Consider the following 25,906-nt stretch of genomic DNA (forward strand, 5'->3'; position numbering starts at 1 on the left):
ATGGATAATCAATGTTCCAGACCACCAGCTGTTTGAAAGGTTCTCTTAACCCTCTGATGCTGAAAGTCTGGACAGCAGAATAAAAGAACTAGGAGAGAACACCAGATTTTGCCTATAGGGAAAGGAATAATCACCTTGTAACAACGTGATCCCAGGCCTGTTGAAGTCAATGGGAATTTCACTGTGTAACTTATGTTCATGGCCTTTGATGAATGTGGTGGAGTTTACATATTTTGTACAGAATTTCATGACCCATTCTGGCTAGTGACACCTTTTATGTGGGAACCATGTCAGTATCGATGGTCACTGTGTGCCCAACTCATTTCCTTACCATTTCTGGATGAGTCTTTTTGTCTTTGCACACCTCACTGGTTGGTTACAGCAGCTCATATCCCTACAGAGACCAGGTCCGCCCAGCCCACAACACTGCTTCCACTTTCTGGATGGTCAATATTGGTCACCTCACTGTGTGGGTTGTTTTTTTTTTTTTTTTTTTTTAAGAGAGACCCAAAATCTACGAGAAGGAGACGGATTTTGACAAGGTTGTGCAAGTGAACCTTGGAAGCAAACACAGTCTTGAGTGCACTGTGAGTGCGATTCCTGACCCCAAGATCACATGGGAATGGGAGCCATGCACCCCTGCAGAGACGCTGGAAGTGCACATCCCTGGGACTCGCTTTTCCAGGTGAGCTGGTTACAAATCATGAGTTTCTCTTTCTGATAACTTCTCTTGCCAATATGCTTGGGTGTCTGTGAAGATGATGACTTTTAACATCAGGCTATCACAACAGTGCCTTTTCTTTATACTTTTAAAAGGGCAACAGAGATCTTGGAGGCTGAAGTCATCTGTCCACAGTATGGACAACCACAATGCAGGCTTCCCCCACATATCCCCATTATATACCTGACCTGGAGAGTCAGCCCTTAGCCACTCAGCTGAGTATACCATCCAAAATAATGTTTCTTGAACTATTGAAGCAAATGGGAGTTTAGCCATTCATTCAAAAGGCACTGGAGCTGGGGGGGGGGGGGGTGTTAATGCCAGCTGTGGTGCTGGGTTCTATGTCCATTAGAACCTTGCTCTGAAATCGAACAACTCATAGCATGCAGCCCACCAAAGAATAGGTGATTACTGTGAAACCAAACTGGGTTCATATTTATGATCTGGACAGGGAAGGCTATATAATCTCTTCACTCTTTCCATAAAATATAATAGTATATTATGGGCAGGAATTTTGCATCTTGTGTTCTTTAGTGAAGACAGACAGGACTAGTTACCTTGAAAGGACACTCACAATTCACATTTTACTCAAAATTTAGATTTTGTAAAAATAAACTTCTACAAATACCGATGGAGAAGTTCATGAATCTTTAAATTCCAATGGAAATAGCTGCTTTTAAAACAAATAACCAATCCCCTGCAGAGTTTGCAACCCAAAAGCACAAGATTCGTAGATTTTAGGGCCAAAGGGGATCATTTCATTGTGTCTGAGCTCCACCAGGTTTTTATTGGTGAAACAAAAGTGAAACTAATTCTATTGATTTGCATTGTTTGAGCCAAGAAATAGAGGTGCAAAAAATAACACTACAAAGAGCAAAAGTCAATTGGATTTTAGCTGGAGTAGTCTACTGGGTTATTAGCAACCGAGCTAAGGAAAAATGCTTGATAAATAGATGTTTCTGTTACAAGGCCATTTTATACTGCTTAGGCTATAAATTATGCCAATTTTTTTGGTCTCTTTTACTGTTAGAACAGTGACAGGTCACCTTAGTGTAACAGAATTAGACCAGATTCTGTTTAACCTGACAGTGTGCCTTTGACTTAGCTGTAGTTTTTTCCTGTGCATCCTTGGATGCAGGATAGTTGATAAGGAAATGGCAGATTTGTGTGAGCAACTAGCAAGGGCAGCTTTGAAGAAAAGGTTTATTATTTTTAAGTGTAGAAATCAAACAATCACAGAGAAAAGAGCCTCTTTCTATCCCTTCAGCAACCACAGATGGAACAACCTCTCAAGGATTTAGGTTCAGTTTCACATAGAAGTCCCGTATGTCTAACCTGAATCTCAGGAGCTGTCTTCTTCAGTGCTCTTTGAATAGTCCCTCATCCACATCAGCTCTCTATTACATACTGAAAGGTGCAACAAGGGATTGAGTGCCTTGCTGTGAACATTTGTTTGCTAAAGAACTAGAGTCAGCATGAGAGTTTGTAGAAGCAGAAGAAAGCTGGCAAGTCAGAATCCAGCAAACAGGAACTAAGTGAGTGAAACACAAAATGCTTCATGAGGATTAGACAAATAGAATTTTCCTTTGTTCCTATTGAGCTATTAGCAAAATAATCCATGGGGAGGTGCCCGGGCTCAGATCTGAATGGTAAGTGTTTCCCCTGGTGAGCACCGAAGGGAAATACAGGAGCCAAAGGTAACAACTCCAATTGCACTTTAACCCTTTTCTTCAGTGAGAAGGCTAGGGCCAGATTTTCCACCTCGAAGATAAAGGCCGATGTGTGAAGAAGGAGGAGAGAAATATGCTGTGTAGCTCCTTTTTTCTGCTGTCATTTGAAAAGCAGCCGTGGAAAATGTTTGAAATGCTGACTGCTGTTTCAGTGCTTTTTCAAGGACATGTTTGGCGACAGGCTATCGGGCATGGACAGGTGGCAAGGGCATCTCCCAGACAAGGCCATTTTAGTGTACCTGCTGCCAAAAGGAAATTACCCATGGAGTTACTTGGAACAGCAGCCACCAGGGTCCCAAGATTCAAGCATCAGCAGCAGTCCCGTGTTCATCCCCATGCGAACATATATCGCAGTGTTGTCTTCAAGTCGTCATTGTCAAGTCCAAGTCGAGTCTCGAGTCCCTAAAGTCACTTTCGAGTCAAGTCCTAAGTCGAGTCTCAAGTCTTAATATAAAAAATGTCAAGTCACTTTTGTACAAGCCATCAATATCGGCATTTTCGGACAATTTTTTCACCAAGTCAATTTAACAAAATTAGCAAGTCTCAAGTCGAGTCTCAAGTCACAAACAATGAACCCGTGTCGAGTCTCAAGTCAAGTCACCTAGGCAACTTAAGTCGGACTCAAGTTCAAGCTGAGAGGCTCGAGTCAACAACTCTGGTATATCGTAGCTGGGTAATTGGTTTGGCATTTGGCCAACAAACACATTGTCTCTCCAGGAATAAAACAACAGCTGGGAATTTGCTAGACCTTTGCTAGAGCAGATAGGTATTGCACTAGGCTTCCATGGAGGGTGTTCAAAGCACCATCACTGAAGGTATTTAGACAGGTCCTTACATAAAACTGGAGAGGGAATACTGCAGGGTAATGTTATCACGCACCCTGATGGAAATCGCACCAGCTCACCTGCAAGATTCTGCATCTAGGTTGGGATTGCAAGATGCCAACCTTCAACTACATTTCCCTGCATTTTAATTTCATGACCTCTCACCAACAGCAGTCACTTTGTGTGAGTAACTCTGGGGCATTACTGCCAACCTGGACCAAATTCGAACCCGTAACCTGAATACAAAAGGCTGTGCATAACCCAGCCCAACTCCCTGAACTATTCCGTCCCTGATGTTATCTGGTTAAATATAACTGCAGAGTGGCGTCTGCCTCTGCTGGCCTCTAAGGCAGTCTTATCTCTCCTCAGCAGAAGCTGTAGGAGGATTCCTGTGGGAAATGATCCACGCCCCACCCTCCCTCATTTCCTGCTGTTGTCTCATTTCCGCTCCTTCTCTCTCTCACTGCTGTAGCTGGAGTCCCAGAGTGCTGTCATTGTTCACTCCAAGTCTAGCTGTGATTTGATTTGTTTCCTTTGAGCTCCTGCCTTACGCAGTTTTTTCAGGGAATTGTTACTTGCAAAGCCACTCAATGCACATTCCGACTATATTGTGCTGTAAGGAGACACCACTATTAGTACAGATTTATTGATCCAAAGCGTGTCCTGTGATCTCCTGGCACAAACAGTTTAGCCCCAATGTGCACTTTACACAGGCTGTCTTATCTATTGGGAGCCTGATTGTCACAAGAACCGCACCCACAACTCCTGAGCAAATCAGTGGAATATATGGGTATGCTGAACCTCTGAAAATCAGGTCAGATCTATTTTGCACCAAGTTTTACCTTCTATAATCTATTTCTGGTGCAATGGCCTCTAAGACTGAGGGCAGAAGTTCAGGATCCCTGGTCATCCAAACCTTGGCATCTCTGCTGAAACGGCTAACAAGGGAGTAGATTTCTGTCTTGTGTGTTGATTTTGCAATCTAGACCCCTCTCTCTTAGGATCTGAATTGAATGCACTACTCATCCATCAATCATGTGGAAACAATTTCCATTCACTTCCATCCTGGGCTGGATTTAAATGGGCAACCATGTAAAAAAAAGATCCCTAATCAGCACAGATACCAGACCCCTGAGCCAGCCAGCCTTCTGAAGAGTGCCATCTGCGATGAAACTTCAGAACTAATAAGAAGAGCACCCTATTCTGTCTAATATCATTGAATCAAGACAATATAGAGCTGTAAGAGACTTTGAGATGTCATCTGGTCCAGCCCCCTTCACGGAGACAGAAGCAAATAACACTAGGCCATGGCTGACAGGTTTTTGCCCAACCTGTTCTTAAAAACCTGCAAAGATGGGGCTTCCACAACCTCCTTTCGAAGCATATTCCAAGGCTTAACCACTCTTAGAAAGTTTTCCCTAATATCTAATTTAAATCTTCTTTGCTTTAGATTAACCCCATTATTTCTTTTTTCTGCCTTCACCAGACATAGAGATAATTTTGATTCATTGTCCTCTTTATAACAGTCCTTAACAAATTCAAAGTCTGTTATCAAGTCACCCTTAATGTGCTTTTCTCAAGACTAAACATGCCCCGTTTTTTTAACCTTTTCTCATGGGTCAGGTTTTCCAAAACTTGTATCACTTTTGTTGCTCTCGTCTGCATTCTGTCCAATTTGTCCATGTCTCCCAAAGCACACCACCCAGAACTGGGCACAATGCCTCAGCTGTGGCCTCACCAATATCACCTAGCACAGGACAATTACCTCCCGTGTGTTATGTATAACACTCCTGTTTATACACCCTAGGATGACATAAGCTCTCTTTGAATGTATGCAAACACATTACATTAATTTTCAGTCTGCTTTACTACTATGACTAGAAACTCTATTTCTTTTCCTTCTGTTGTCCTTAGCATTGTGGAAGAAAACATGCATCCGTTCTTGTCCCTTTCCCTCGCTTATTTATCCTACTTGAATTTTCTAGGTAGGGGTATTAAAAGTCATCATTCACCTCCCACTGTTTGAACGAGTGGGATTCCTAATTTCAGAATCTAACAGGAAGTGTCTGATATCTTTAATGAGTTATGACTATAATGATCTGCAGGTGTAGCTCCTGTTTTGCAAATCACAGTTTTATGATTGAATTTAATTTCCTCGTACTCTCTGTCTTTAGCGGTTTCATGGGGAGTGTAGAGTTTCTTAAGGAGGCTGCACTAGCTTGGGCCATGTTGGTTTAGTTCCCTGCTACTCCACAGACTTCCTGAATGAACTTAGGCCAGTCACCGAGCTTCTTGGTGCCTCAGTTATAATAAGGATTATAGCAATGTCCTGCCCCACAGCATTGCTGTGGCAATAAAAGGGGCCGTATAGATATTTAAAATGGATTATCAGACATGAGTTCAGGACTATCCAAAAATCTCAAGGACTCAGTTTATAGAAATATCACTTGCAGATCTTGGAGCATTGGGGATGTTTCACTGGTTGCCAGGCCGGCGATGTGTGGGGGATGGGGAGGGGGAACGGAGAGCAACTATCCCAGGTCCTGGCAAATTAAAGGGGCTTGGAGCTCCCAGCTGGACTGCTGGAACCCTGTGTGGTGTGCTACACCAGGTGGTGTGCTCCAGTCAGTGATAAGGGAGGGGCGGCCCAGGTGGCGTTGATGGCCAGCTGCCCTGGCCCCACCCCTTCCATCTGAGGCTCCGCCCCCTTCCAGGAATATAGAGCCACTCCCCCCATACCTTACCCAGGGACCAGGAGAGTCAGTCTGCTTGCCTTCTGGTTGCAGAATTCTGTTATTTATCATCTAACAGGACTATCTTACTATAAATACTCCTGCTCTGGTCTTTAGATACAGTTTTGAAACCATGCTGAAGCCAATCTGGTCTCTAACACTGTTTGACCAGCCATTGTGAATGGGACTCACCCACTTTCTTCTTAATGCATTCTAAAATAGAGTCCACATTTTAGACATGTGGTCTGGCTTATTTAAGCCACATAAGAAAATGATTTAGCTGGATCAAAGTTTAACCCAAATTTAAACCTGACCCCAAAATGAGCATGAGATGTACTGATGGTCATTTCCACAAGGAGACAGTCTGTTATCATCAATAGTTTTTAAGAAATCTGGAGGCACTGCACAGATAGGCTACATGTACACTGTGGCAATATTTCAGGGTATCCCGCATCTTAACAGCGCATCTGTTATTTCGAAATATAATGGTCTCACTATTCCAACATCCTTGTAAACCTTGTTCCATGAGGAGTAAGGGACATTTTGAAATAGCGGTTTATTTTGAAATTTGCCACTGTGTAGACCGTACAAATTACGAAATAAGCTATTTTGAAATTGACTTGAAATAAGCTGCGCAATTTGCATCACTCAAATTGTGTAGCTTCTTTCGAGTTAGGGTGCAGTGTAGATGCAACCATAGAGATCACCTCTGTTTGAATGTTTCCTATACAGACTATGTACAGCAAGTTTTTGTTTTTCAATTTCACCCTCTCTTTCCATTTCCAGCTGCAGACAAGGTAGGCAAAGAATTGTCATTCAGCAAAACATCAGTGGGGCAGGCATGTCCACGGGCAACAAAATCGAGAGCATCGAGGAAAAAAAATATGAAGATAAAAAAAAGGTATGTCCCAGAGTAATGGGTTTCTTGGAGCAGCTACTGCACTCACACAGAGTAACTGTCTCTGCAGGGCCATCCTTATCTACATGCAGGATATGCAGTTGTGTAGGGCACCAAAAATGTTGGGGCACCATTGATTCTTAATGTCTCTGGTCTCTGGCTCTGCTTCTGCCAGAGAGGATCTGGGTAACTTAAAAGTGAAAAAGGCTGCCAGAGCTAGTAGCAGAACAATGAACATGTGAAAGAGCCTTCTCAATGGTAATGACACACACACACACACCCTGGGTTATACTGTAAGTTGCTGAATTTACTGTGTTAGTCTACAGGACCTTAGTTTAGAATATGCTTTAAACCTATTTCATAAGGGTGTTGCTAAAGATTATAAAATTGCATCTCTAAAATATCATCATCTCCCCAGGCTGCCATCGGGCATAGGGGCACCAGTTTAATAATACTGTGTAGGGCCCTATACATCCTAAGGATTCCCTTGTCTCCTATATCTCAAGCGCTGCTTTTCCTAACTGCTGACATGCTTTAAATTCCACAGCCCTGGGATCATTTTTCAAATCTCTGCAATTTAGGAATGTTAGACTCTGGCAGTGATGTCATTTGCCCTGCTTAAAACTGTCCAAACACGTGCAGGTCAAAAACCTTTCAGTCTCAGTCAGTCTTGAGAAAATGTAAGGAGAGCTCTGTACAGGAGTGACTCGCACTCAGCTCTAAGCCCCCAGAATACTTCTCTTTTACCGAGCCCTTTGTATCTGGAATGCACTTCACCACCATGCTCACAGTACACCTGTGAAAGATGGAAGCATTATTATCCCCATAATAATCACCTCAACCTTTACATTCTCCTGAAAGCCCTTTTTAAATCTGCATTAGAGACAGCAGCACGAGGTGGCAGGCAGGAGCCATTTCACCAGGGGAACCAGTTTAAAAACCAGCTCCCCATGCAGACAGGCTGCCTGCCACACCGTGCTGCTGCCTCTAATACAGAGGCAGCAGCACGGGATGCCAACAGCCCCTGTCCAGGGGGGTACTAGCTCCCCGCGGATAGAGGCTGGTCCCAGGCCACTATGGATGGAGGCTGCTTTGCAGCAGCCTCTCCTATCCCTCCCCCTACTGCTGCCTCTGTTAGAGGCAGCTGTAAGGGAGGCAGGTGGCACCACAGAGCTGGTGCTAGGGGGAACCAGCTTTTAACAAGCCCGTTCCCCACGCATATCGGCTTCAGCCTGCCCCCTTCCCCCTCCGTACTACTGCTTCTCTATCAGAGGCAGCAGCATGGGGGCAGGAGGCAGGCAGATCTGGTGCTCATGGGGAGCCTGCTTAAAGCCAGCTCCTCATGGGCACCAGCTCCTGCTCCACCCCACCCCTCCCCCCGCTGCCTCTGATGTAGAAGCAGCAAAGGGGGGATGTGTGTAGTCAACAAGATTAACCGATAAGTCCTGGCTTCTTGGTTAATTGTGTAGTCGACTACAAGTTGACATCCCTAGTGCCTGCCCTTCATGAATATTCACCCTGTATTGCAGGCTCTGAGCTTGCTGTCAAAGCCATGCAGTTGAGCCTCCCTCTGTGGCTAAGCAGAGCCCCTTTTACTTCAATGGAGCACCAGCGCAGGTGTAAGTGTTGCCAGACAAGGAACAGATAGCAGGATCAGGGTAATAGTTTGAAGTGTTTGGGTCTGACAGACATCGGAGGGTATTTTGTGCTGGGGAAAAGTGCTCAGTTGGCAGCATCAAAGCCTTCCTCAGAGCAGAAATAGCATGGGCAGCACAGGGCACATTCTTTCCCCAGCCTCCAACCAGAACAGACCTTGTCTAGTACAGTTTCTGTGGCTCATTCAGTCCTTGGCATCCTAAGTCCATTGACAAAGGTGCTTTCTTTAATGATATCATCTGTCCAGTAGTCATGGGCTGAAACCACTGCCTCAGTTCCCATAAGCTTCTGCTCAACCAGCATTCCTCATTAAGCAGGATTCAGAGCAGTGAACCAAAAGCAGAAGGATCTTTGGCCCCCATCTCTTCTCCTGAAACAATCCGAAGCAGGATGGTCCAGTGATTAAGGAGTTAGACTTGGGCAAGTCACTTATCTCTGTGCATCAGATCCCTCTCTATAGGACTGGGATAATAGCAGTTTCCTCCTGACAGGTGGTGTTGTGAAGATAAATGTAGACAGATTAGTATAGATAGGTGTTCGGGTACATTATATAAAGTGCCTTAGCAAGGCCTTGTCTACAGTGGATATAAGTTTCATTGCTCAGGGATGTGAAAAAGTCAGCTCCCAAGGTGATGTAACCTACATCGACAGTATGATGAGCGATCACTCGTTGATGAGTATGATCATCTTCCATGGGAGTTATGGACTCTCAGGTGGCTGATAAGGCCGATCTTTGAACCACCATTTCTATTACTGTGAGGACAGATGTTTCCAGGTACATCAGGAGGCTGTTGATGACTAGAAGCCACTTTCCCCTTGCTCCTGCACCTCTTCTCCCCTTCAGCATGTCGGCGGGCAAATTCAAAATGCAGAGAGCCATTGCGTAGGACTTGTCTCCATTTTGAGCAATCCTGGGCAAGTGTCTCCCAGGAGTCAACGTCAATATTGCACTTCTTTAAGTTATCCGTTAGCAAATCCTTATAAGGCTTCCGTTGCCTTCCCACGTTATGGTGTTATTCTTTCAGCTGAGAAAACAGGGGCTGTTTTGGGAGGCAATGATCTGGCATTTGAACAATGTGACCAGTCCAGCAAAGTTGCTGATGAAGGATCATTGGCTCAATACTGGTGGTCTTTGCCTCTTCTAGAACACTGATGTAAGTGCACCTGTCTTCCCATTTCATCTTCAAGATCTTGCAGAGGCAGTGTTGGGGATACCTCTCAAGGACTTTCAAGTGTTGTCTGTAGGTTGTCCAGCCTTCAGACCCATATAATAGTGTTGGGAGAATGACTGCTTGAGAGACAAAAAGTGTGGTGTCTGTTTTAATGTCATGATCTTAAAAAACCCTGTACCATAAACAAGCAAAGGCTGCACTGGCACAGCTCAGACGATGCTGGATTTCCACATCAATATCTGCCCTGGATGAAAGACAACTTCCAAGGTAGAGAAAATTATCAACATTTTCCAGTGCCTCTCCATTGATTTTAATAGATGGGGTGCATGGTACCTCATTTGGAGAGGGCTGATGGAGCACTTTGGTTTTCTTGATGTTGAGGGTGAGACCAAGACATCAGCAGACACATTCAGGATAGTCTGAAGATCTTTCTCAGAGTGGGCAATAATACATCGACATAATGCAGTGTTTACATCATGCTACATCCATGTGAGACCAGCTCCCACTAACAGCTTCCACCTCTCATTGAGGTGAATTAATTACATTGATGGGAGAATGTGCTCCTGTCAAGGTAGTGCATCTTCACCAGATGCAGTCAATCAACACCGCCACATGAATTGCAGTGATGGCGATTTAGCATGGTAGTGAAGACAAGGATACATAGATCCAGCCTCCTCCACACAAGTTTATTTTTCTAAAGATGCCTCTTGTTGTTGTCTCGGTAAGAAAACTTCTTTTCTTCTTCTGGGATTATTAAAACAATTTTGCAGCTGTTGTTTGATCCCAGTTTGTGGTAGCCCTTTTCTGGCCTTTGTTGTTCTTTCTAGATTGCAGTCTTGCTGAAGTGTTTGTGTCTGTGTGCATTCCCAAGCTCTCAGCACACACCCTTTTTATGCACACATTTAAATGTCATTATTAAATGTTCTTTAAAAGATACATTTATAAATTATATTATTTTACAATTTATGATTTGTTCTTTCATTTCTATCTCCCCCTGGCCCACTGGTTATAAAGTCATTCTGAGGTCTTTCCTAATAACTCGGTGTCTTGATTAAGATTTATTCTTATTAATAAGCTAGGTTTATGTGAATCTCAGATTTCAGCACTCTGTCTTCCAGCTTATATTGTGGACAATCCTACCCACCCCCTTTGTGAAGGCCAAGGCTATCTATGTTGAGTTAAGTGGAGCCTTTAGATGATAGAATACAAATGACAGAATTTTTAAAAGACACTGATGAAATCTTGTAGCCTTCAGACTTTTCCTTGTTTTTATCCACAGTTATTCCTACCAGAAATGAAACAGACAGGAAATAGACCAATCCATTCCCACCATGTCCTATCAAGTAATTCATCTGCATTTGACTAGCCAGAAGAAATAACAAAGATGTTGGAGACTGTCTTAACCCAGCTTTTATTGACTGTTATGAAGCTGGGATTAGCTGAAATTGGTTACTTTTCCTGTGTGGCTTGAGCATGTCCTGCCATAGTTGAATTGCTGCGAAGGGGAAGGTGAATTTTTCCTAGTCCCCAGCTTTTTGCTACATTCTGTCTCAGACTCCTTCCATTTCAGGCTCTTAAAAACCTGCAGAGAATCAAATTTCTACAGTGACATTTTTAAAACACTGCTCTAATATTTTAGGACCATGACTGCTGACAGTGCAGAAACCGCACACCCTCTAAATTCCTGGGGTTGCTGCCCTAAAATCAGACTTTTGCTCTCTATCAGATGCATGGAGTTTTGGACTTTAGTGATGGCATTCATGCATTTTTTTAAGCCCTGAGTTTTCCCTGAGTCATTAGCAAACCAATCACCCAGCAAGGTGCTAGAGAATTCTGGGCTGCTAGAAATGATATTTTCCAGTTGAGACATCCAGCCATCTCATAATAATGTCTTGCAAGGATCACTAAGTGTCTTGCACACACAAATCAAGGCAGTCTCGTGTTATCTTTGTGGGTTGTAAAGCTTTTGTTATTATTCCTTTTCACAGATGGATGAGGGGAATTCCAAGGGTGCACGATACAGGAATGAAGTTGCAGGGGAGTTTGTCAGCTGAACAATTAAGGAGACATTTTAAAAACATGACCCCGCCTGCGTGCACATTTCCAATGAGCTTCCAAAATCAGCAACAGGTTTGTCTGTAGGGCAGGGCAGTGTGAACAGTCAGGCTACGTCTACACTGCAAGTTTGTTGGCAGAGAGTATGCTAATGAGGTGCTCATTAGCATTTGTCGCACTGTCATTTGTATATCTATGCTGATGCTTTTTGCACAAGAGGTTTTTGTGCAAAAACAAGCAGTTTTGCACAAAAAAATGTTGCACAAAAAAACCCTTTTGCGCAAGATCCCTTATGCCTCAAAAAAGGAGGTATACAGGATCTTATGCTAAAGGGGGTTTCTGTGCAAAATGGACCCGTCTACAGTGCTTGTTTTTGCGCAAAAACCTCTTGTGCAAAAAGCATCGGCAGAGATATGCAAATGACAGCACGACAAATGAGCACCTCATTAGCATACTGTCTGCCAATGAATACCTGCAGTGCAGACGTAGCCGTTGTATGCCTGATTTCTGACTCTGTCATCCAAACTCCAGGAAGCCAATTGTAAGCTCTGGCTTATGCAGCGGGCAGTTCACAGCCCTTTCCTGAGCGCTCCTGTTTGCAGGGCAATGTGTGGCTGTAACGTCCCTTTGAGTGTCTTAACCTGCTTCTCACAGAGCCCGGTGAGCTCCAAGGAGCCAAGCCAAGGGCCACCCTTCCCACTTTCAGTTGGTTGGTTGGTTTGTGAACCCCAGGGAGAGATGCAAAAATAGTCTCCCCACTCCTGCACAACACAGGGCCTGCTAGCATGCTTGGGATGCTCTAGGAGTATGGGAATGCTCCAGGCCCAGTCAGCCCCCTAGGGCCAGGGCCAGTCAAGGTTACTCACAGCAGAGGTGGGTCTAACAAGGCAGCGGTAGTGCCTGTGGTGATTGTTCATGCCTAGAGCAAATAGCACTGGCTTCCTTGCTCCAAATGACAGCTGCTAATTAACCTGGTGGTCTTCCCAGAACCACCACAAGCTAATAGACTGCCAGGCCTTTAGAGCAACGATGCACCATTCCGTCATTTTCCAAACAAAGCGTGATTGTCGGCCCCCGATAGGAGTGGCCAACAGTACAGTTTGGTACAGACTATTTTATATGAAAGGGCCCTCGGGGGTAAGCCAAACAATCACATGATGCATAAATCACCAGTGAGAGAGTTTTATTTAATCCCATGTTTATAAACATGATGATAGTGCTTTGTGCTTATTCAGCATCTTTCATCTGAGAATCTCATAGCTCTTTACAATCAGGAAGCCTCCCAACACACCTGTGAGATAGGAAAGCATTATGGTCATTGTACAGAGAAACTGAGCCATGGAAAGATTAAATGAGTCGCCCAAGGACACAGAGCTAATCATTCACAGAGCTGAGAACAGAACTTGGCAGTCTTCAGTCAACTTCCTGACCATATATCTAATCACTAGTCCTTAAACCTTTCTGTATTGGCTTTTAAATGAACATGCTAAAATCTGCCTAGAACAATTAAGAGAGCAGCTTTAACAAAGAAACAGAGGTATGATACAATTGCCCTCCGACTGGCTGAATAAAGAGCTAACTGAATAAATTCTATGATGGATTTCAAGTGCAGCTCTTGCTAATTTCATCTTTCTCCAGCCATCTCCTTTCCCCTTCTCCTCCCCCCCACCCAATTTCCCTACCTGCTACCAGCATTAGACAGCTGATCACTTTTTCACCCTCTTTCTCTCCTTCTCATCCTGGCCCACATGTAACTAATGGAGCAAAAGAGAGAAGAATTGTTAACTAGAGCCAGAAGAGGGAGGGATGAGACCAAAGAACTGAAAACAAAGGATAGAAAAAATTATTTATTTTTCTTGGCTCCAGCTTACTCAAGCATAAAGAAAAAGCTGAGTACACTGTACTTGCTACAAAATGTCTTAGGACACTCGTGTTGTGTGACTGTGGAATGCATCTTGGCTGCCCCTAAAATAGCATCTTCTTTTTTTCAGTCGGTGCAGACACATTACACAATTAAACATATGGAATGTATTGAACTATTCCTGTCCATTTTTTTCCCCTAGCAGTGTCTTCTTGTACTTGCCTTAGCTGTTATTTAGAGAGCTTTTCTTTTGTGATTAGATTTTAAACTTAATTCATTAACTAGCTCTTACAACAATTATTTATTAGTTAATTATGTGTCACTTGAATGAAAGGGGCTGCATGACTCAGACTATGTCTAGACTTCAGGCTTCTTTCAGAAGAAGCTTTTGTGGAAGAGATCTTCTGAAAAAACGTCTTCTGAAAGAGAGCCTCTCCCCACAAAAGCACATCAAAAAAGTGATTTGCTTTTTCAAAAGATAGTGTCCACACTAAATGGATGCTATCTCACATTTAAGCTGTGATTACTATGGATGGAGTGGCCACCAGGGCACTTGTGCTTTTTCCTCTTTCCTCTTCTTTCAAAAGAACTCCCTCTTCCCCGTCCACACACGCTTTTTTCCGAAAGAGTTCTATTGGGAAAAGGCTTCTTCCTTGTAGAAAGAGGTTTACCAATGTCGGAAAAACCCTTCTGTTCTTTCGATTTTCTTTCGAAAGAACAAGATTGCAGCGTGGACATAATTGAAGTTTTTTTGGAAAAATGGCCATTTTTCCAAAAAAACTCTGTCGTGTAGACATACTCTCAGGGATTATGTAAGAGACAATGAACCCTTCTGTGGTGTGGGTTGAAAACTAGCCCAAGCAGGTCAGAAATTGTTCTTCTCTGGACAGCATTTAGTGGGCTCTGTGTAGTGGTTGATGGGGGAGTTTCAAGCCAACTCCCTCTGCAAAAGTATCCGAAGTACAACTGTTACTGCAGTATCTTGTCATTGATAACTTATGCCCAGTCTTGGCAGAGGTGCAAAGGCTTCATTGGACACACAGCTGAATTGCTAGTCACGCTGGCAAGGGGCAATATGTTGGGGAAGCTTGAACTGAGTGGGCTGCCACAGAAGGACACCAGAAAACTATGATCTCTCAAGTATCAAATTGCCACCTTTCATCAGCGTCAACATCATAACGAATGTGTGCCCTTTCAAAGTAATTGATGATTTGGCTTCGCTAAAACGCAGCAGAGAACACTGTATTCTATCTGAAAAGTTCTGTTCAGAGGAAAATAGGGAGAAAGTTTGGATCCAGCAGATGACTGCATGGCCAGGACACTTCTAGTCCTGGTACAATTTTCCTGGTCTGTCTTTGGTAATTGAATACATTAAGCATAGAAATGAAGAAATGGAGGGGACTCACTGGATCATTTAGCTCTTCCCTGCAACCAATGTAGGATCATTCCATTAGACCCTTCAATGCTTTCCCCCTGGTTCCTTTTCAGACTCCTCAGGTGACAGGTCTTCATCTTCAGAGGTGACTCCAGTCCAACGGGCCTCACTGTTAGGCCTCCATTCCCCTATGTTACCTATATGTTTTCATTTGCTCAGTTTCATTCCACTCCCCACATTCACCCTCCTTTTGTGCATTGTCCTTTTGTGCATTTTTCTTATACATTCAAATTATTTTAATTCAAAAAGGATGGAATCAGTCTCCTAATTTCCACCTGTGGTTCCTGGCCAACCACAGACATGTTTAATGGTGGTGATGTTTGTTCAGCCTGTTTTTTTTTTTTTTTTAACCGTATAGGACAACAGCTGATGAACATCTGTGGAAATGTCTGCATTATGTATGAAGTGATTCTTTTTAGTCATCTGGGTTAACAGGAGTTACTAGAGGAACCTGTTGGCTGCCAAGTTTGTCAATAGCCTCTTCAAAAGCAGTGCTGGCTTCCTAACCACTCTTCTCAGGTTCAGCCTGGTAGATTTTGCTGAGGGAAAGACAAAGCTGTCTGATTTTACTAGGGGTGGGGTTGAGGGATTTGTGCACACTGGTTTGTATGTTTCAGAGCATTGTTTTATTGGAAACTGAAACAAGATTAGGGCAGTCTGGCAATTGAGAGCTTTATTTAAGATGCTGCAAAGATAATTGGACTCCTGATCGCAGGGATTTCCCCAGAAGCATAAAGCCAAAGTGAAAAGCTGGTGCATAATGGTTTCAAGGGATTCACCTTATTAAAACAAAATCACTTTGAATCCTTCATTTCCCCACTGAAATCCTGTCCATTTCTCTGTTGAATGCTGCTGTTGTGAAAGCCACTTTTTGGAGGGCTTCTTGAGATATTCTTTTTAAGACAACACACTAAGCTGAGGGCTTATGTGCCGTATCTAAAGTATACAACACTCATCACCATGGTACCTGAGTGCATCAAAAGCAAACAGGGAAATCTGCTACTCTCGCTTCATCATTCAGTAAGAGTGCATCTATACCGCAGTGTTATTTCAGAATAACTAACGTTATTCCGACATACCTTAGTGTGTGTCTACATACAAGCATTTATTTCAAAATAATCTTGAAATAAAGTCGAGCTGGAGGTCTTCTTCCTCTGACTCCTGTAACCCTCATTTTACAAGGAGTAAGGGAAGTTGGAGGAAGAGGGCTCTACCTCGGACTTCCTGTTGTGTAGACAGCGCCAAAAGCTGAAATGAGCTATTTTTAGTTAAGCTACACAATTGACATAGCTGAAGTTGTGTAGCTTATTTCGGTGTTAGCCCTGATCTGTGGACGTGCCCTAAGACTAGCTCAAGAAATTCTCCCAGACTGGAAGAACAGAGACCGTTTCCTGATCCCTCCAATTACCTGCACATCTAAGCACTTCCTTGATAAATGACATCTGCATAACAAGCCCTGCAGTGAATTGAATCCAGTCATCTTCTCTCCTCCTTTCCCTGCTATGGGGCTTTTCCTTGAGATATAGAAACAAATTTGTAAATCCTATATTCTTGGCAGGCAGGTGAACAGTAAGATTTCATGGCAGTTTTCCCAAGCATGGCATTGTTCCCCTTGGTGCTCTTGCCAAATTCCATTATGGGTAATTACATTCTCCCTACCTGCAACTCTCTCTCCCCTTGCCATTTTCAGTGGCTCACACACAGTGAGGCTCTGAGCTGTCGAACAGCAGTCCAGTTTCATCCCAGGGGTAGCTGACTTCCAGTCCCATCTGCAGCAATACCTGCGAGGGATGTTCGATATCGTGTAATTGAATAGTCATGTAACTACAGGCAGTCCCCAGGTTACGTACAAGATAGGGACTGTAGGTTTGTTCTTAAGTTGAATCTGTATGTAAGTCGGAACTGGCATCCAGATTCAGCCGCTGCTGAAACTGATCAGTTTCAACAGCGGCTGAATCTGGATGCCAGTTCTGACTTACATACAGATTCAACTTAAGAACCCCAAGCGTCCCCAAGTCAGCTGCTGCTGAAACTGATCAGCGGCTGATTCCAGGAAGCCGGGGGCAGAGCAACTCTGCCTCGGGCTTACTGTAGTCAGCCGCTGGTCAGTTTCAGCAGTGGCTGGCTTGGGGACGCCTGGGGCAGAGCAGCTGGGGTGCTGCTGGGTTGCTCCAGTAGCGCCGCTCCTCGGCGCTACTGGACCAACCCAGAAGCACACCAGCTGCTCTGCCCCAGGCGTCCTGATTCAGCCGCTGCTGAAACTGACCAGCAGCGGCTGAATCAGGACACCTGGAGCAGAGCAGCTGCGGTGCTGCCGGGTTGGTCCAGTAGCGCCGAGGAGCGGCGCTGCGGGACCAACCCAGCAGCGCCCCAGCTGTTCTACCCCAGGTGTCGTGGGCAGAAAAGCCTGGTCTGCTGGGGGGGAGGGGGCACTAGCTGCACCCCCCCCCCCCCAGCAGACCAGGGAGACGCGGAGCAAAGCCGCGGAGGACGCCCACAGCGGGACAGCCACGGCGCGCCTGGGCTGTCCCGCTGCGGGCGTCCTCCGAGGCTTTGCTCCCCGTCTCCCTGGTCTGACCAGCAGACCAAGGAGACGGGGAGCAGCTTTTCTCGCCCCGGAGAACGCGGGCGGCGCGACCGCGGCTCATCTGGGCTTCCCGCCGCTCCCGTCCTCCGGGGCAAGAAAAGCCCTGTTCATAACTGCGGATCCGACATAAGTCGGATCCGCGTAACTCGGGGACTGCCTGTATATGAAATCTTAGTGGTTACATGACCATTCAATAGTCCCCAGGGGCGTGGCTGGCAGCTAGTGCATTCTGGCCCCACTCCCAGGGAGTCCCCTGCCGCCCGAGGCTGCTGCCCTGAATTAGAGGCAGCAGCGTGGGGTTCCAGGCAGGAGTTGTCCATGAGGGGAGCCAGTTTAAAAACCAGTTCCCTGCACAGACCAGCTGCCTGCTGCCTTGCACTGCTGCCTCTGTATCAGAGGCAGTAGCACAGGGTACAGCAGTCACTGTCTGTGGGGTGTCCAAGCTCCCCACAATCAGAGACTGCTCCAACTATATTCACCTGTGATTAAATCGCTTTACCCATGATGGCATCTACATCCCACAGAGCAGCCCCTGCCTGCAGGAAGCTTCGACCCCCTGCAGACGGGGCTGCTGCTACAAAGCAGCCTCTGTCTGTGGGGGGGCGGGGCAGGCTTGCATTGGACAGAGGCTGCTCCCTGGTGTGCAGAGTAGCCTGTGTCTGTAGGGAGCTCAGACCCACCGTGGACAGAGATTGTTCTGCAGCAGTCTCCCCTGCCCACCCCCATCCCAAATGTATGAGGCAGCAGTGCATGGGGGAGGGAACAGGCAGCACTGAGGAGCTGGTGCTGGGGGGGAAACCAGATTTTCTGCAAGCTCCCCTTCAGCATCAGCTTCTGCTTGTCCCTCCCCTTGCTGCCTCTGTAGGAGGCAGTAGTGAGGGGGTGGGGAGGCAGGAGCATCTGGTGCTCATGTGGAGGTGTCTAAAGCCAGCTCCTCACAGGTTTCAGCTCCTGCTCCCCTCCCCCTTGCTGCCCCTCTATCAGAGGCAGCAAGGCGTGGCAGCGGGGAGGGGGGAAATGCATGTAGTTGACAAGATTAAACAATAACCCTAGGCTTATCAGTTAATCCTGTAGTCATCTGCATGATCACATCCCTAATTCCTTCACATATAGTTTGGGAGATTTTTTTTTAAATTTCATTTGAAGAAGTGGGTTTTGCCCACAAAAGCTCATGATTCTCTTTCTCTCTCTCTTTTTATACATATATATATATATAAAGTTTTTCCTGTCAGACAACAGAGTTTTCCTGTTGGGCGACAGAATGCCGTAATCACATCTTCAATATCAACAGATTCTCTCAGCAAAGCAAATGTGGCCAGAGAGAGGGGGGTAGGTAAGCGTAGCAAGAAGAGGGCATAGCCAGTGTGTGTGTGTTAGTCTCTAAGCCCTGGTCTATATTAGGGAGTTATTTCAAAATAACCCCCACTTATTTTGAAATAATAAGCAGTGTCCACACTACCAAGGCCGTTAATTTGGAAATAACAGGCTGCTTATTTCAAAATCGATACTCCTGCTTTCCTTGGGGAATAATCTTATTTTGAAATAGTTATTTCAGGAGTTATTATTTTGAATTTAGTTATTTCAAAATAATTTCCTAGAGTAGACATGCCCTGAGGTGCCACAGGATTACTCATTTTTAACAATTCAGATTAACACAGCTACCCTTCTGAGACTGTATAAATATAAGCTCTGATAATAATGCAGATGATATTGGTCCTGGTTCAGAATTAGGGCCATTATTGTTAATGGGGAGGAGGAAGGGCCTTATGAAAAGAATGCACAAAGAACTTTCCCTGATTGGTGTGATTTCATTCCCATGAAATGTCTGTTTACACATCAGAAGAAATGAAGTGCAGTGACAGCATTTGGGCACTCATACCCTTGCTGTGTTGGAGGCCAAGGGAATTGAATGTATTTCCTCTACAAACCCACCTCTAAACTGGATTTTTCCCCTGTGTTTGCTTAACTACAGCACAGGACGTCTCCATAAGAAACAAAGACTTTTTCATGAGGCCCCTCCATTTGAAATCCAGCTTGCTGTCATAGCAAGGTTGGAAATGTCTTCTAGGTTTTCTGTTATTCCCATCTAAATTTCACAAGTTCTAATATTTTCCTCAGGGTCAGAGGAGAGACTTGTTATGTTGAGTCAGCCTCTGACCCAAGGAAATGCCACAAGAACAAGCTAAACACCATCAGAGACTGAGCCATGTGCTTTCTTACCCTAATGGAATATCACTGCGAAGCATACTTCTCAAATGTCCTTCATTTCGAGGGGCATGACTCTTTTTTGGTTTCAGAGTTACCAAGTGTCCACACAAAGTTTGGTGTTCTCTCCTCTTTGCTGTTGACAAGAATTTAGAGCTGAAATAATTAATCATGAATGTGAAGTTGTAGGAAAAGTTACTGGCACTGATTAAAAGAAGCCCTCTGTACTTTCAGGTTCTTGCATGATTTTTTCACTTCGGGTGTGTCTAGACTACATGGCTCCGTCGACAGAGCCATCTAAATTAGTTTATTCGGCATAGTCAAAGAAGCGAGGCATACCGGAGTGGTCGACAAAGGCTTCTTTTGTTGACCACGCCGCATCTGGACTGCCACGCTGTGCCGGATCATCTGATCGTCAGCACAGCACGGCGGCCATGTTTATTTTAATGAAGCGAGGATTATTTAAATCCCCGCTTCTTTGACTATGCCAGGTAAACTAGTTTACATGGCTCCGTCGATGGAGCCATATAGTCTAGACATACCCTTAGGATCTATATCCCACACTATGCCCCACAGGAATTCTGCAAAGAGAAGCCTTGTTTGTAGTGAGAGAGAGGGAAGGGGAGAAATTTCAGGGGGTGGGAAAGGGAAGTGAACTGACTGACAAGGGAAGTGAGATAAGGGAGATGGGAGAGAAACATTTGCCTGGTGTTAGGCTTCATTCATCAACAGGGATTCCTTTTGTTAACTGTTTTTTCTATCATAAAATACAGTTCTGTCATCTACAATATTTATAGTCCTTTCCCTCTGCACCACAATGGATCCACTAAAAACAAACTGCTTTTTTTTCTTCCCTTTGCTTGGCAGATGATAAGCAAGCTGACTATAGAACATAGCAATACATCAGGGATTTATTACTGTGTGGCTTCAAACAAGATTGGCAAAGAGGAGAGAAGCATCAAGTTCTATGTCTCAGGTAAATAACAGGCTGTACAGATGATGGGTGCTTGCTTTATAAAAGCTTGGTTGCACTGTGATCAATTGTTCTCCATAGCACATGTACTATACACTTCTAAAGTCTGTGGACGATTCCAAGTTGAGAGGGGATGCAAGTGCTTTGGAGAATCGGATCAAAATTCAAAATGATCTGTATGAATAGGAGAAATAGTCGGAAGTAAATAGGATGGAATTCAATAAGGACAAATGTGAAGTACTCCACTTAGGCTATGTCTAGACTACATTCCTTTCGAAAAAGGAATGTAAATTAGGCAAATTGAAAGTGCAAATGAAGCTGGATTTAAATATCCCCCACTTCATTTGCATATTTGCATCTGAGCGCTTTTTCAAAAAAGGCTTTTTCAAAAGTGAAAGCACAGTCTAGACACAGTTCTTTTTAAAAAAAACCTTTTTTGAAAGAACCTGTACTCCTCATTTTTTCAGGAGCACGGGTTCTTTCGAAAAAGGGGGGGAGTTTGAAAGAACTGTGTCTAGACTGCGCTTTCACTTTCGAAAAAGCCTTTTTCGAAAAAGCGCTCGGATGTGAATATGCAAATGAAGCATGGGATATTTAAATCCATGGTTCATTTGCACTTCCAATTTGTCTAATTTACATTCCTCCTTTGAAAGGGGAATGTAGTTTAGGTGTGCCCTTAGGAAGGAACAATCAGTTGTACCCGTACAAAATGGGAAATGGCTGTCTAGGAAGGTGTACTTCAGAAACAGATCTGGGGGCTCATTGTGGATTACAAATTAGACATGAGTCATCAGTGTAATAGTTCTATAAAAAAGCAAACTTAATTCTGGGCTGTGCTGGTATTAGTCAGAGTGTGGTAAGAAAGGCTTGAGAAGTGATTCTTCCACTCTGCCACACACTGATTAAGCCTCAAATGGAAAATTGCATCCAGTTCTGGACACCACATTTCAGGAAAGATGAGGATAAATTAGAGAAAGTCCGAGAAGAGCAACAAAAATGATTAAAAGTCAAGAAAACATGAGTATGGCTGGGATTCAATCACTGGTATTTTTAGTAAAAGCCATGGACATGTCATGGGCAAGAACCAAACAAATCACAAGTACTTAAGTACTGTAACTTGTCTGTGACTTATACCATAAATACCCATGAATGAATCTTAGGGGTGAGAGCCCAGGGGGTTTGCAAAACCAGCTGTGAGGGGAGTCCTAGGGAGCCCTGGCACCAGCTGTAGGACTCTTGCGACCCACAGCCCCTACCTGCCGGGGGGAAGCCTCAGGGGTCCTCCTATCATTCTAACCACCATGGGGAGGGAAGACCTAGGGTACCCACTGCTGCTCCAGCCACCATGAGGGAGAAAGCCATAGGGAACCAGTGGCTGCTCCAGCTACTGCTGGGGAGGGAGCGTGGAAGGCCAGCCTCTGTTCCAGTCACTACAGGACCACTGCCAAGAGTCACTGAGCTGCAGCTGATCCTGCTGCCCCTGGAATCTTGCTCAGGTGGTCCCCAGATCCATCCACATTGACCACTGCTTGGCCAATATATGACTTCCATAACCTCTGTGACAGACACAGAGCTCTACCTGGGTGTGTTTAATCTAGAGAAGAGAAGACCAAGAGGGGACATGATAACAGTTTTCAAGTACATGAAAGGTTGTTACTAAGAGGAAGAGGGGAAATTATTCTCCTTAACATCTGAGGACAGGAGAAGAAGCAACAGGTTTAATTGGAACAAGATCGGTTTAGGTTGGACATTAGGAAAAACTTCCTGCCTGGATGGTTATGCGCTGGAATAAATTGCCTAGGGAGGTTGCGGAATCTCCATTTTCAGAGCAGGTTAGACAAACATCTGCCAGGAATGATCTAGATAATGCTTAGTCCTGCCTCGGGCATACGGGACTGTACTAGATGACTTCTCAAGGTTCCTTCTAGTCCTATGATTGTGTCCTCTGAGGGGACCAAAAAGGATCAACTGGTTTAATCTCCAGCAAAAGATTTAAATTAGACATTAGGAGAAAACTTTCTAACTACAAGGGTAGCTAAGCTATGGAATAGGCTTCCAAGGATGGTTGTGAAATCCCTGTCACTGGAGTTATTTAAGAACAGTTTGGATAAACACGTGTAAGGGATAGTTCAGATTACTTTGGTCCTGCCTCAGCGCATGTGACTGAACTTGATGACTTCTCAAGAGCTCTTCCAGCTCTAGTTTTCTAAGATTCTTTATTATTTCTCCAAATCACACAAATCCAAGCCCATATCTCTTTAATCTCTTAGTGCAGAATTCCTTTGCAGGGAATTCAGAATGTTCTACACCCTGGCATATTGGACTGACTCTTTAAACAGATTACTCTTAACTGGGCCATCTCCCTTCCGCATTCTCTCTCTGGGCAGGAATTTACACTGAAATGGCAAATTTTAAACAAATAGTGCAGAAGCTTCAAATGTCATATTCTCAACCAGCAAATGGATTCTGAGAATAAAGCTCTCCAGTCAGGGAACACAGACACACTATGTGACCTGCTCATTCAAAACAATTCAACTGCTGAGTGTTGAATTCGTGCAATATATTGCTCAGGAAGGAGAGCAAGGCCCAGTAGTCATTTCTAGAAATCATCCAGGAATCATTCCTAAAAGCAGATCTCCCTGAAAGCATCCCAGTCTGTCCAGGGACACACGAAAAGGCAAAATTCACTGACTAAATTATCCAGTATGAATCCCTTACAACAGGGAATATTACAATAGCAATAGCCCTATGTGCTGCAGGGACTCATACATTGTGTCTTTAAGAACATGACTGTGAAGTATGTCCGTACATTTTTAAATAAGGGTAACGAGGAATGTGTGCATCAAACCTTGCTGCCATTCCTGTTATCTACAGGTGCTGCGATGAAAAAAGTCACCAACGATAATTCAGTTGGTGCAGGTTCAGAGTCTCCCTGTTATGACTCATTTATGCTGGCCTGGTGACATACAGGAGCTATAAAAGGATGCCTATGACCCCCAGAGAATTTCTCCAATGCAGGAACAACCTGAAGCCAATACATGCAGCCCTACAACCCTCTACTGCACAGTTCCCAACACTGGGGGTTGTCAGGGGTGGAGAGAGGAGAGGGGTGGTCAGTGAGCTCCATGTTCCAGTAATTTCTGGTCTAGCGAAAAGACTCTCCCCTGTTTCTAGGATTCACTTCAGAGATAGACATCACAGAGCTCAGAAGTCAGTAAAACAGCCTTGGCAGGCCGGAGATCAGTTATTAATTATGCACTTTACCACTGCCATATGAGAACTGTCAAGCAGGCTTCATTCTGCTCTGAGCCGTGCCAGCTATTATGTTTGGATGGGTTTCTCAGTGATCAAATCAGTCTGTTCCCATTGCTATTCCACCCACAATGCTTTTTAATACTCTCCATCCTCTGCTAAAACCAATCTTGTGGTTGCTCAGTGTGGGAAATACAAGTGGAACAAGATGAGGTTCAAAGGGTGGCAGCCACTCCTGGGCCTGTTAGTGGTAAAAACCTTTCACCCCACTAATGAAGCTGTTTTGTCCACAGAGGCATTTGTTAGACAACTTGGCAGAAAGGATATATTTCTCTTGAGCAGTTGGAAGTTTTATATTTCAAACCTTCTTTCAATTTTCTTTAAGACCAATATTTGTCCATATAGGGAGCAAACGTTTAAAACGTGAATTTTTAACAGTGAGGGTAATTAACCATTGGAACAACTTAGCAAAGGTTGTGAATTCTCCATCACTGCAAATTGAATGACGAATGCATCGGGTTTTTTTTTTTTCTAAAATATATGCTCTATTTCAACCACTGCTCTGGGATGTGAAGCAGGAATTAATTCAAGAAAGTCTGATGGCTTGTATTATGCAGGAGATGAGACTATATGATCATAATGGTTCTCTCTAGCCTTAAACCCTATGAAAGCCAAACTTTGACTTCTGCACTGAATTTTTTTTCTTGTTAACAAGTTTCTCTAAAGAAAAATGGAAAGAGAGAACAGCCCAAAAGGCATTTGATATTAACATTCCAGAGACGATATGCCATGAGCCTTCATTATCCCTGCTGCTGCTTATATTAAACCATTTAGGGTTATTCCCATCACAAAATTGTCTTCTTTCCATCTGAAATATACCAGATCATGAACAAGACGAGGGAAGACAGTCTCATCCCTAAAGGAGAGTTCCATGCCATCCTGGGGAAAAAAGAAAGACATTAAAAGATAGTGACTCACTCACATAAATCACATGTTTAAGGAATAATGACGACATTTATGGATCACAAGTAAACTGAATCTTTCTAAAATCAGACAGCATAGTTCTTAAAGTGGAATTGTTTAGATTCCATTGGTAAAATATTAGCAAATCTGACCTGCTGCTTTGTCTTTTAGTGGGACGATCCTTTGCTGAGAGGGGCTTGTGATTTCATTGAAGAGGCCAGTCCTTTTGCAGATGGCAGAAGAGCACTAGCTCTGAGCCTGTTTCCTATATAGGAAAATTCTGCCCACCTTCTAAGCTGTGCAAGGCTGACAAATAGGGAAACACGTAATTTTACCCATCTTTTGCAGAATAGGTCAGGGATCTTTGGCCCACAGGGCTCCATGATCCTGAAGAAATCACATAGAACGTGGCCTCATCATCTAGTCCCACTGTTGGAGGGAGATACCAAGATGGTTTGTGAGAGGTGCATGGGATGTTCATAAGCACAGGGATTCCAGCAGTTGTTTGCATCTCAGACTGGTCCTGGACATGGAAACTTGGTTGCAAGTGGAGAAAGAGTATATTGTGCATCAGACAGAGCTATGTCTAAATGTGCAGTCAATATAATATCCTGTGAAAACAGGTCATGAGTTGCCTCATAGAGCAAAGTTTTAGTCTTTCCAATATGTTACAGCACCCATCATAACACTGCCAGTTTGCAGGCTGCCCAATGAGACATAGGACAGAAGACAGCACCCAATGTTTGGCAGTCAAGCTGTTGAGCGTGATATAGCCTCAATCTGAGAACAGATGACACTAGCTGGAATCAGGGTTTGAAAATACACATGGACAATACCCAAAG

At 44.3% G+C, this 25,906-nt stretch overlaps 1 protein-coding gene across 2 annotated transcripts in view; it reads left to right on the top strand.

The window, feature by feature from the left end:
• The window catches only part of LOC102446651 (vascular endothelial growth factor receptor kdr-like), a 213,741-nt gene that overhangs the window by 120,628 nt on the left and 67,207 nt on the right, over positions 1-25,906 (top strand). For both annotated transcript variants that reach the window (XM_075940855.1, XM_075940856.1), the window contains exons 10-12: positions 502-685; positions 6,794-6,908; positions 20,744-20,852. In XM_075940855.1, coding sequence (XP_075796970.1) covers positions 502-685; positions 6,794-6,908; positions 20,744-20,852 — 408 coding nt within the window. The remainder of the gene's footprint in view (positions 1-501; positions 686-6,793; positions 6,909-20,743; positions 20,853-25,906) is intronic.

The sequence above is a fragment of the Pelodiscus sinensis genome, chromosome 13, assembly GCF_049634645.1.
Source record: "Pelodiscus sinensis isolate JC-2024 chromosome 13, ASM4963464v1, whole genome shotgun sequence".
Classification (NCBI taxonomy): Eukaryota; Metazoa; Chordata; order Testudines; family Trionychidae; genus Pelodiscus; species Pelodiscus sinensis.